Source organism: Canis lupus, chromosome 5, assembly GCF_003254725.2.
Source record: "Canis lupus dingo isolate Sandy chromosome 5, ASM325472v2, whole genome shotgun sequence".
In the NCBI taxonomy this organism is placed as follows: domain Eukaryota; kingdom Metazoa; phylum Chordata; class Mammalia; order Carnivora; family Canidae; genus Canis; species Canis lupus.
In genome coordinates, this window is record NC_064247.1 from 37599383 (window position 1) to 37612377 (window position 12995).

At 49.4% G+C, this 12995-nt stretch overlaps 1 protein-coding gene across 1 annotated transcript in view; it reads right to left on the bottom strand.

The window, feature by feature from the left end:
- Positions 1 to 6740, bottom strand: part of HS3ST3A1 (heparan sulfate-glucosamine 3-sulfotransferase 3A1) — a 95900-nt gene extending 89160 nt beyond the window's left edge. The window contains exon 1 of the mRNA XM_025428327.3: positions 6108 to 6740. Within this exon, the coding sequence (XP_025284112.3) occupies positions 6108 to 6724 (617 nt within the window). The 5' untranslated portion in view covers positions 6725 to 6740. The remainder of the gene's footprint in view (positions 1 to 6107) is intronic.
- Between the last annotated feature and the right edge of the window lie 6255 nt (positions 6741 to 12995).

Below are 12995 nucleotides of genomic sequence, written 5' to 3' on the forward strand. Positions count from 1 at the left end.
TGGGGCATATGGTGTTCCTTTTCACTCATGCACATTTCCAATATAAATCTCCTACTCATTTATATCTTGTTTCTCAGGTTTATTGTGAAGGCAGGTCTCTTTTATTTCTCTCCAAAGAATAAACTCCCTGCCTAAGAGGAGTGAGCTCAGGCAGACAAGCAAAGCAGAGCTCGGCCACACTGAACAGACAATCCCTGGGCTATTGATGCTACTACCTAAGGCCACCTGCCCCGATTTCCCTAATCCAGACCGCACTTAACTCTCTGATTACAGGTTTTCAAAGTTCAGCTGCTTGGGTCCCTTGCTGACTCTCCCTCCCACTAGGTGGCACTACATGTCACCTTCAAAAAGGGGCTGCTCTCCACAGTCTGCGAAGGAAGATTTTATTTTTTTCAACGGTGCAAGGATGTCACACGCCTCGTGGTCAGCTACTAAATTTCATTCGTATAAACACTTCCTCTTTTCTTTCTTTCTTCCTTTTTTTTTTTTTTTTTTAACATTTACTGTCTTCGGACAGCTTCTGGGACAGGTCAAATCTGAACTCTTGGGACACGGTCCTCAAATGATCACAGGAGACATGTGAATGTTCCAGGCATGGTAGTCATGACCACGTGAGTAATGCAAAAAAAAAGAAAAAAAAATCAAGAATTGCATCACTGGAGACCAGCAACTGGGAAGATGCTTCAGGTCACTGAACTCAGCATTTCCTCAATTTCTAAGTTCTGGTTTCACACACGTTTATCTATTAACTTACCACGATCCCCCATGGAGATTCTTAAACTCTATCAAGTTACATCAAACAGGGCCGTCCAACATTTTAAGACATTCTTATAAATGCGAAGACTAGGGAGTTACAACATTATGTAGTTATGCTATCACTCCGATTCCTCCAATTCCTTATGAAAGGCCTATCTGTAACAGAAAAAAATCTCATTTTCGCGACTGTAACTCATTGCCTCGAACAGAAACCAACTTTCACAAAGCGCGGAGTCCAATATCACTGGGAAACGTACCAAGAGAGGACACTCTTTATCTGCCAAGTTACTATTATTTGGTGGAGAAAGATGACCTTCCTAAAGAAAAGTGCTAAGTGTGTAAAGTTCCCAACGGGACCCTGGTGATTTGAATGATGGTAATTGCAATTTGCAGTTGTTCACATGCACGCTTTAGGGATGGGAGGCCCTTTGTTGTTTATATCAAGTAGGTTTGTTTGCTCTGTGACACTCTTCCCCTCCCAATGTGAGCATCTGGTCTATGTAAGGTTAGCCCCCGATGTCATTAATTGCACAGGCTTATTATTTTATTCCCATGACCCCCTCCAAGATACAGATTTGGCACATATGCTTTCCTGGCCAATCGACAGAGTTATGTATATGAGACAAACATTTTGGCCAGAGGGCTTTCTTTTTTAAGGGGAGGGCAGATCACGGTATCGTGGAGGATTTTTCCACTCTGAGACAGCTATGCATTTCACATAAAACGTATCAGCACACGATAAATCTCATTGTTATAAAGGAATATTGGAGCATGCAAGCTATTCTAGTTCTAGGCTATAACAAACGTGGCTTTTGTTGTTTTTAATGCCCAGACTCACTAGACCCAAAGCCTGTCCCATAACCTCGGTGTCTGATATATCATGCTCAGAAGTTCCGCAGGCACTTAATAACTAGCCTGTTACCAATTCTATCAATTTCCCCACCTACCAAGTGTCTGCTCTTACATGAACCCTTGGGGACACACACACACACACACACACACACACACCAGGACTAAGCTGTCTGACTGGTATTGCTGGAGTCGTCTACTGGGATGCTAAGCCCAGAGTACAGGCATTCAGCTAATAAAATGAAAGCTCTGTGGCTTCTCAAAGGGCCTGTTTGCAGCCTCTAGGTGGATAGAGAATGTACAGTCACTGGGAGCTGATGGGAACTATATGCATAAAAGAAATTAGCCCCTCTCCCCCTGTAGACACACACCCTAGACTCGAGGTCCAAAGCAACTTCTTTCCTCTCTCTTCCTAGCCCACATCCCTTCCCACTGTTCTTTACTCTAAGGACAGAGGGGCTCTCTTTGGACTTCAGTCCCTATGACCTTGCATGGGTGGCCAGGCTCTGCAGCTCCCTTGGCTCGAATTTCATTTCCACCCCGTCATACAGAAGGGGCTTGTGGCTCAGGAGGGTGGGAAAGTGCACATGGAGGTAGTTTGCAGCTGCTCCCAGCTGCTAAGAAATGCCGGTTTCTCCTGATAGGAACCCAGAGTTCCTCTGTCCCGTCCGCCTCTTCGGTAGACTTGGAAAACAAGGCGATGATCGTGAGAGGCCACAAAACTTTAAATTTTGATGGAGCTGAGGTGGGGTGGGGGGGACCAACTCTTAAACTCCAAGCTGATTGATCTCTGATCTTCCTGGATGCTAGAAAGTAAAATATTTTGGTGATACTCTTCTCCACTCAAAAGAAAACACATCATAACATAGGGGAGAAGCATGCTAGCCTGAGAGATTAGGTATGGAACAGTTACTATCTTGTCCCAAAATACGAGAGGAAACAAAAATGTCACACCAAACAAAGTGTTATTTATACGTACATATGCGTGTGTACGCATGTATGTTTAGTATTTTATAAATAGGGATCTTTGGTCTTACAAAGAAAAGAAATGACCCCCCCTTCTGAGTTGGCACAGAAATACCCAGGGAAGAGGGGGGCCTTCTCATTCAATTCTTAGCTCACCTGCTCTTGAAATGACAATAGCAGCATTTGGCTTCCAGAAAAGATCTCAAAGCCTTAAAGCTAATGAAAAAAATTCCCTAACTTTCCTTTATGAACCCACCACCCATACCATGGAAACACACGCAGACTGTTCATTGCAAAGGATTGCTTTCCCATGACATGCAAGCCACAGACATTTGTCGTACTGATATCATGTCTGCTAAATTAAGTAATGTTGGAATGTTTTTTAAAGCCCCCACCAGGGTGGAGTTTCACATCCAGAAGACTCCACCGAAGCATCCTACGTTATCATTAACACATTTCCTGGCATATAAATATCTGTCTTTTTCGTTTGTTCTAGAGGAACATTAGGGCATTTTAAACCAATCAGAGCAGCTTCCCTTTTTAGAGATTTTGAAAAGACTCAACTTTCTTGCCTTTACTACAAATCTGTCCAAAGGAAGAAACCGATTATACTAATCTTGGGACGCAATTTACGAAGTACTTTATGTTTTTCCTCAGTGAGGCAAATGTACCGAAATATCCCAGCCATGGTCGTGGCCACAGTATTCATTCTCAAACTCACTCTCCATGGCATTTTCTTTCAGCTTCCTAACAACACACTTCTCCCTTTGTCAGGACAGTAGGGGGCACTGCCACAACGATCTATTATGGCCAACTGTGAGATTTCATAGGGCAAAAAAACCCACGGCTGGACATATAAGATTGTCCCACGTCAATGAGCATCTAAAAAATAATTTACAGGGTTTTTTTCCTTCTATAATTCACTTTGTGGTGCAAACACGAGCTGTCTTTCTGTTCACGTCGCGGGGGCTGGGCGGGGGGGAGGGGGGAGGCGGGGTAAATCAGAAGCATGTGGCAGAAATCCCATATAATAAATTTGGGGCTGACTCAGGAAAGTCTCACCGAATCCCTAATTGTACATACTGGCCAAACACCAGCAGTAATGTCCACTTAATATAGGTTAAGTAGTATTCTGTGCAAGAGATTTTTTTTTTCCAGAGTTAATGTTCAAGTCTCTCTCACAAACATCATACTCCCAAGTTCAGAGCCAAGATGAAAGAGAACTGTGGCAAAATTTCATTAAATGAGCGCATAATCCAGGCTGTATAGGTGGAGGGTTTTTTTTTTTTAATAAGAGTTTTATATGTAATTGAGTTAAACTTAAATTTATGCATCCAATAAAAACCATTGCAAATGGTAAAACAAAGACATTGCTACGACACTTAGAAAATTAAATTCACCAAACCATGAAGTCTACCGTGCAGTTATTTTTGTAACCACCATAAATTGCTTTATAGCACTCCTCTGCTGGAATAAACAATCCAAGGAGAGATTTACTTTACAGCGTGCATCTAGTTTCCAAAAGAGAGTGACCTAAAAGTTTATGACTTTTCTTTCTCCCCCTCTTTCTCTCTCTCTCTTTTTGTTTTTTTTTTTGTTGTTGTTGTTGTTTTGTTGTTGTTGTTTTTTTCTTAATACTTGTGTTTCTAAGTTACCTTGAAACATTCCTTCTCTCTTACATGATCTTAAGAAGGTTCAAGGAAAATAAGATCCAGGTCTGTAGACTGTGCCCTCAAATACTGAATTCTGGAATAAGAAGAAACAATCCTACTTTGTGGAAATAAAGTCTACATGGTAAAACGAAAAGAAAGAGTTTTAGTGCTAAATGTTTCACCGTATTTAATGCACCTCAGATCCAAACGTTGTCTTTAGACCTTCCGTGAAGTTGGCTTGAAATGTGTTGTGTCACAGCACTGTACGAAGCCCGATTCAATGCAAACCTCTATAGATAAGAGTTTTAGGGGTCTTTAATCACTTCTTTCTTGTGTCCTTGATGGAAAAAACAGAGCTGCCTTTGTGCTAAAAAGAAGGACCTGTTGTTTCCAGATTCAACAGGTCATTTTTATAAGAACTTCCCAGAGGATACAACATAAATGACAGAAACACAAGGGGATTTTTTTTTAAGTGGCTGATGATTTTAAATGATATATATTCTATATTAAGGGAAGGTTGTTTGTTTTTCTTTCCAACAAATGGAAAGTTACTGTTTTAAAAATGTTTAAGGTTTGAACTTGACTTTTAAGACCACATGTTTTCTCCTAAGTTGGGTTACTGTAAATTCGGCTCCCGAAATCAATCTGAGGGTGTGCCTGACTCCTCAAATAAATAAACTTGTCAGATCAAGTTCATTTCTGTTTCGGAGATGAATTATTTAGTTAGTGAGCTTCTGAACTCTATTTAAATTGTGCCAGTAACTTTTGTGATGCTGTGTCAGTTAAAACAACAAAGAGAACACGTACTTAATGAACAAGATATAACGTCATAAAATGAGAATTCTGGCCACATGATTTTTGGTTGTTCTCGGAGGAAAGAAAACAGGCCAATATTTTATGGCAAATAAAATCCAGGTGACACCAGGATTTATTGGAGTTTGGCTGATTCCATTATTAAAGGTGGTCTAAATTTGAGAAGACTGGCAACTTTAAGATTGAGATCTGAATCGGACTTGTTTCCTAAACTTTATTAGGAGGGTTTTTCACAATGTAACCAGTGTCCTGATTTTTTTTTCTCCCTTTCTTTTTTTAAAAAGGGAAAAAAAAAAAAAAGTTGCCTCATTTGGAAAGAGAATTGTTTGAAGATCTTTAGAAAAGTTTCAGCCAGGCCAGAAACACGAGACACTATTCTCTTTAAAGTTAGGAAACACTTTTCAAAACTCATTCCTCACCACAAGCACAAGTTATTACACGGGAAGCCCTTCCTTAAAGCAAGCACACAGGCTGGTTGCTGGCACGAGCGCTAACCTGTATTTCCCAACTGCCCAGCCTCTGGTTCTTGACACTTTTACTAAGTCTCGATATTACTACGGCAGTGATCTGGCAAAGGGTCAAGGTAAATGAATACCTGATGGCAGAGACTGCAGGAACCACTGGGTACCGTTCAGCAGATAAAGAAGAAATAAAAGCATGCTTTCTGCAGGAAAAGCATGGACTAGGCTACACGCCTCCTAATCGAGGAACAGATTTCTAATTTAGGAGGTCCCTTTCCACCCACCCAAGCCCTTAAGCTAACAACAGAGACACACGGACCGAGCAGGAGAAAAAGATGGGATTGGCTGCGTGAAGGAAAGGAAATCCCAAGGACGAAAGGAAAACTCGTGAAGGCCAAAATGTTCCACCCCTTGCCTCCCTTAACACCCATTTATTTCCCTGGAGGCACAAGGGACGATGGGGAAGGAGACCCCCGCACTCAGGAGCAACGCCTGAGGCCCCTTTGCGTGGAACCTGGAAGGGGATGAGCTGGGGTGGGGGATCCCTGCACCCCGCGCACCCCGCGCACCCCGCGCACCCCGCCCCCGGCTGCGCCCTGCGCCAGCTCACCGGTACCAGGCGAGGCCCTTGTCGTAGCTGCGGTCGAAGAAGTGGGGCTCGGCGCCCACGGCGCGCACGTCGGGGTGCACGCGCAGGAACTCGAGCAGCGCCCGCGTGCCGCCCTTCTTCACGCCGATGATAATGGCCTGCGGCAGCCGCTTGCTGCCTTCGTCCAGCAGCAGGGCCAGCGTCCCCGGCGGGGCCTCGGCGGCGCTGCTGCCGGCCCCCGAGCCGCCGGGACCTCCGGCCAGGCCGGGGGGCTCCCCGTCCCAGGCCGCCTCCTCGCCGTCGTCGCGCGGCACGGCCGGCCGGCGCCTCCGCCACCGCTGCAGCTGCAGGAGGCGCTTCCCGTGCGCCGCCGCGGGCCACCCCGCCGGCTCCCCCGGGCCTCCCGCCAGGGCGCCGCGCCCCGGGGCCCCCGCCCCGCCGCCGCCGCCGCCGCCGCCGCCGCCGCCCGACGGCCGCACCAGCGGGCCCGCCAGGCTCTGGCAGCGCTCGGCCAGGCAATAGAAGACGTAGAGCGACGTGAGCAGCGAGCAGAGCATCAGCAAGAACCTCCGGAAGATGCTGCGGGACAGCGGCTCGGCGGAGGTGGCGGGGGCGCCGGCCGGGCCCGGGGGGGCCATCCTAGCCGGAGGCGACGTCGGGCCGCGCGCGGGCCATGCTAGGCCGGGACCCCGCCGGGTGCCGCGACCTCGGGCTGGGGGCCCCGCATCGCCCGTGCGTCCCTGCGGCCGTGCGAGCTGCCCCGGGGACACGGAGCCGCGGGCGCCCCGCGCGGGACCCCTGCCTCCGGCCGAGGGGGCGGGAGGGGGACGTGGTGCCGTGCTTAAGAGACCATCGTCGTCGACTCGCCCGTCCTGAGCCTGGGGGACGCGCTCGGCGCCCCGGGTCCCCGAGCGCCGCGGGAACGGGGGTCCTGGCGGCGGCGGCGGCGGCGGAGGCGGCGGCGCGTGCGTCTCAGCCCCGGCCCCGGGCGGCCTCCCGGCGCGGATCCCCGCTCAGCGGTCGTGCATCCCTGGCTCGGTCCCGGGGAGGGCACTCGAGGCTCCGGGCACGCGGAGCTCCGGGCGCTGCGGCCGGCGGCGAGCGACGGTGCCCTCCTCCGGGCCGGTGGCCGCCGGGGCGCGAGGTGCCCCCGAGTGCGCCTGCCCCGGCGGGAGCCCGAGGCCCGCGGCGGGCCGTGCGCCCCTCTCCGCGCGCGCCCGGCTGCTCCACAGCGCCCGGGGTGTCCACCGGGGAGCGGCGCGCCGGAGCCGGGCTGCGCGGGACCTGTCAGCCGCCGCGGCCACTGCGCTCGCAGACGCTGCCCCGCCGCCGCCGCCACACGTGGGGCGCGGAGGGCAGCAAACTTGGCGGTGACGTCAGCGGCCCGGGCAGCACCGGCTCCCGGACGGGCGCGGCGGGGCGGACCCGGCGGGATGGAGAAAAGGTGGCGCGGACCCCGCAGCGTCGGCCCAATGGCATCGGAGAGGGCGGGGGCGGCCGGGGCGACGCCCCTTCCCCACTCCCCCCCCTCCCCGCTCCGCGCACCGCCGCAGCCTCGCCCCCTTTCCGGCGCGCGGGGGGCTGCGGGGGCTCCGGGGTCGTCTGAGCGACAGCGCGGGCCGGCCGGATCCCCGGGGGCCTGACTTCCCCCCGAGCCGCCTCTCAGCCTCGGCTCAGCCCTGACCCCCTCCGGGTCCCTGCTCCCGCCCCTGTCGCTGCCTCCTCTCCCCGCCCCCTGCCGCCTCCCCGGCCCTTTGGAAGTTTCCTTGGCTGCAGTTGCCAGCCCCGCTGCACGCCACGCCCCCGTTTGTCCGGGGCGAGCCGAATTCCTCCCCGCCGCCCGCCCGGGCTTGCACCTACCCCGCTGCCGCCGGCCGGCCCCGGAGCCCAGGCCTCTTCGCCCCTCGCCCGTATCTTGTCTTTTCCTCGTGACTGTTTGGCCTCGTACTGGTTTAGGGCGATCGAGAGTTCCCCAGGACCGACATAGGAGCAACCTCTTGGGAACTGAGCCCATAAACAAACCGAGGAGAGAAATAAGTTTTAGAGGGGGAAAAAAAAAAAAAAATCAGGTCGCTTGCCACATCCCCCACACCCAGTTGCGACGAAGACTGTGCTGGCGTGTGGGTTTGTAGGTGTGTGTGCGCGCGCGTGCGCACGCGTGTCGGGAAAGGAGTCCCAGGTTGCCTCTACAGCGGCGTCCTCTCTGCGGCCTGCCCTGACCCGGTTGCCCTTGGCGCGCTCCTCCGCTCCCGCTCCCGAGAGCCGGTCAGCAAGGGATACAGATCACCTCGCTGTTCAGTGGAGGGAGGCGGCCCGTGGAACCTGCAGGACGTGGGGGTCTGATTCCATCTCGATTTGTGGCTGATTTCTTGGCTTCCTTGTCTCGGCAGGACGCCTGGCAACGTGGGCGGTAGGCTGGCCGGCCCGACCGAGGCCCCGACCGAGGCCCGCCGACCGGTGCAAGTCACCCAGGCAGCCGTGCACCGGGCCCCGCACACGCACCGCGCCCTGCGCCTCGCCGGGAACTCCGCCGCCCGGGCCGGCCTTGCCAACCTCCCCGCCTGCCTTCCTGCGCTCTGTGCTCTGTGTGACCGTGGACGTGCAAGTCACGGGAGTCCCCCTGACCCTTCCTAGGGAGGACCTACTGATTCTCACTCTGTGCTGGGGTGGAGCTGGTCTGTCTGTGCCTTTGCTACATCTGGGGGGGTTTTGTTTTTAAGATTTTACTTATTTATTCCTGAGAGACACACAGAGAGAGGCAGAGACACAGGCAGAGGGAGAAGCAGGCTCCCCATAGGGAGCCTGATGCGGGACTCGATCCCAGGACCCGGGGATCACCACCCGAGCCGAAGGCAGCTACTCAATCACTGAGCCACCCAGGGATCCCTGGTTTTAGGTTTATGAAGTACCGATTCCAGCCTCTTCTGCAGAGCAGCCAAGAAGAGCTTATTAGCTTCTGATGCCTTAAAGCAATGAACTTTTTACAAGGATGAACAGCAGATCCCGCAAGGTCTGCTGTCTCTTTGTGTCCTAAAATTGGATATTGACAAGCCAGTTCAGTTTTAATACTATCTGGAGCTTTAATATGTTTTGAAGTTTTTCTCTCAGTGTTTCAGCCTGATTTGCAGAAGGAATACCAAAAAAAAAAAAAATCATTTTAAAAGTCTGAAAACATATGCAGTCTCATAAATGCCTACAAACATGCCTCCGTTTCCTCCTTGGGAAAATGATGGTCTCCACATTCCCTGCTAGAGCCAACAGGGTACAATATCATGCATTTATACTTTCACGTTTCAAACCTAGGTATCTTCTTTATGTGGGTGTTAAAGACCTACATACTTAGGAGACATGGTTTTAGGAGTGCTCACAATGTCTAGGGCAGCTCTGTACATTACAAATAAATTACGAGCCATAAATACAAGTCTTATAGGTAACTTTAAAATTTCACGTAGCCACCTTTAAAAAAAAAAAGCCGAAAAGAAAAAGGGGAGGTCAATTTTAATAATACCTCCAGCATACCTAAAAATGTGACTTTAACATGTAGTCCATATTAAAATTATGAGGTCATTTTAGATTCTTTCCTTTCACATCAAGGCTTCGAAATCTAGTGTGTATTTTACCTTTGCAGCACATCTTTGTCGGGACCAGCCACATTTCAGATACTCAATATCCACAGGTGACTAGTGGCTGCCATACTGGGCAGCACTAATGGGGATGTTATTTTTGGTGAGAGAGGTATAGCTGTGAGAGGCTAAACAGGAAACAGGATATTCACATCAGGATAACTCATGGCAGGGAGGTTATTTATGACAGAAGTATTTCCGGAAGAGTGGATAAGGCAAAGGCCAAGGTACAGTGCAGTAACCCTGGGCCAGTAGCATCGGGGCTGTTGCCGCCCTTAGGTCGAAAGGAATGAGGGAGAGAAGTTTTCAAAACCCAGAAGGAAGTCATCTAGACAAAGCCCCTCAGAGAAGAGGCAAGCTTGACTGCTAGAACCCAGAACCGCCTAAGGCAATGAATGTCTCAGGAAAGAGTCAGGGGAAGAATGTTTCTGGACCAAATAGCAGGGGAGAGATATGTGACATTATGTTTAATCATGAGAAAGCATCAAAAAGACTGATTAAAGTCTCTGGATAACATTAGAGGGAGTCATATTCCACAACTTGTTAGAAAATTCTTGGTCTTTGATCCACTCGGGTGCATTTATTAGAATGGAAAACCATTCCAGCTAATCGTTCTTAGGGCGCTTTCAAAGAGGAGCAGTGGCCACAGAAATACCAACAAGCACAATGGACTCTGTTGCACTTTCTTGTTTCTCCTTTTCTCCTGACCTTCCACATTATAGGATGTAGCCACTCCTTAAAAGTGATGAGTGCTGCCAGGAAAAGCGCTTCAAAAAAAAAAAAAAAGATTTTATTTATTTATTCATGAGAGACCTAGAGAGAGACAGAGACATAGGCAGAGTGAGAAGCAGGCTTCTTGCGGGAAGCCTGATATGGGACTCAATCCCAGAACTCCAGGATCACGACCTGAGCCGAAGGCAGATGTTCAAACACTGAGCCACCCGGGGGTCCCATGAAAAACTCTTACTACCGCAGAAGCTGGTCTTGTACTCGGGTGAATAAATGAGGTTAATGTTTGGTGACTTCCAGCTTACTTCTCTCTCATTGGTGGGTCCCCAGTCCTACTGCAGTATCCTCACCCAGTGTCCTACCCTCTGTGTCCCATAAACCCACTCACACTAAACCCAAAGTACAGAGGATGGCTCATCTTCTCTCACAGCCCACCCATGGAGAGTTTACACTGTAGAGGGAGGAATATCTTTACAGACGACCTTCTCCTACCTGCCCCAGAAGCAAGAATGCATAATATTTTAAAAATGCAGTAAACAATGAAGTATAATAAATCATATCCCAAATTTCAACTTTTACTGCCCAGAGATGACTATGGTTAACATACTGGCTAGTAATTTATATGTGTGTGTGTGTGTGTGTGTGTGTGTGCGTGTGTTATTTATATATGTTTCTATATAATCTTATATACGTAAGTTCTCACCATATAGAGATAGATAAATACATACAGAGAGAAGTGGATGTAGGTATATATGAGATAGATGATAGGTAGATAGATAGATAGATAATAATTTAAAATAGATAGATAATTCTTTAAAAATACTAAGACTTTCTAGCAGTGTGGAAAATAGAGAAAGCATCCTTTGGCCATTTGTAAAAATGAGCGTAATTGATGTGTATGGACTCATGAATGGTTCTGCTCAAAGAATTTGGATGTTTCACAGGACCTTTTTTTTTTTTTAACCTTTCTTTGCCCCAAAAGATATCTCTATGACCCTCCCTTGCCCTATTCCTTTCCTGTCCATCCCTCACTCCCAGATCTCCTTCCATGTCCTTCCAACTCCACCGGCCACACCAACATGGAAGCCAGAGAGCTCAGGAGCCCATTGATGTTATGGATGAAGGTCAGCCTCTTCCTGGGGCAGGAACAGGAGGTAAGATGCATCCAGGAGAGCAGAGTATGTCCTGCAAACGGGGACACATGAGCCTTAGGAGCTTATCATTTTAATGAGACAAAATACGCACACAATCCTTAGAATGCACATCTGCATTGTGTTCAACACAAGTACCAGATATTGTGTTACACGTTCATCAGATTCATTTTCAGGGTTTACTTACGCCCTCCCCTTCCTGTCTCAAGGTCCATGGTGTCTCTACCTATAACACACATCCCCTTCACCCTTCAGCTATCAGCTGGAACATATCTTCAAGGATGCCTTCCTCATCCCTGCTTTGCTCAAGTCTCCTGATGCAGATTCTCTGAGTCCCCAGCAATGTTATCTCCAGACTTCATGAGTATTTGTGACGTTATAGGTTCTCCCCCTTAGACTAGAGACACTCCAAAGAGCCTAAGACCACTACTCAGTACTACATCGGGACATCTAGCATATCATCTAGTGCAAGGAGATGCCCAATAAAGATTTGTTGACGAACTAATAGGTCCAGGGAAGAATGGAGCTGGACATTCCGGTCTGAGAGCATCTCACAAAAAGGCCGAGTCAAGAGAGGGCACTGTGGGGATGCCTGAGTGGCTCAGGAGTTGAGCACCTCCCTTCCACCCAGGGAATGATCCTAGAGTCGCAGGATGGAGTCCCAGAGCCTGCTTCTCTCTCTGCCTGCGTCTCTACCTCTCTCTGTGTGTCTCTCATGAATAAACAAAATCTTAAAAAAGAGAGAGAGAGAGAAAAAGAGAGAGGGCACTGTGTGTTGTAAACTACTTGTGGTTCAGCATGAATGAAGTGTGGGCTTGTAGGGAGCTAGAAGTAACGTAGAAATGATGATAGAGAAGAAAGCAGGACCCAGATCCTGAGGGCCTTGTGCAATTTTCTTGAGAGTCTACTTTTATGGGACATCTGGGGAGATCGACAGGAAAATCTTTGCTTTTTTAGGAAGATTTCTCCTCCACAAAGCTTTCTCAGCAGTGTCAAGACTGGAGAGCAGGATGCCAGCTCGGTGACCGATTCCTCTTAGAACAGAGCCATTGTGACAATCAACAATTAGCTAGAAATTAAGAGGGGGACTTGGCGGAGATGAGGGATTCCAAAATGGGTCCTGAGGGATTGGTTGGGGGCAGGGGCATGATATTTTGGATCATAGGGCGTGAGTACTAATGTGGCAGTCACATCAGGTAGCCAGTAAACCTTTAATTAATAACTGTGATCAAGGGTCACTTGGGTGGCTCAGTGGTTGAGCGTCTGTCTGCCTTTGGCTGAGGTCATGATCCCAAGGTCATAGGATCTGAGTCCCACGTTGGGCTCCCCACAGGGAGCCTGCTTCTCCCTCTGCCTGTGTTTCTGCCTCTCTATGTCTCTCATGAATAAATAAATAAAATCTTTTT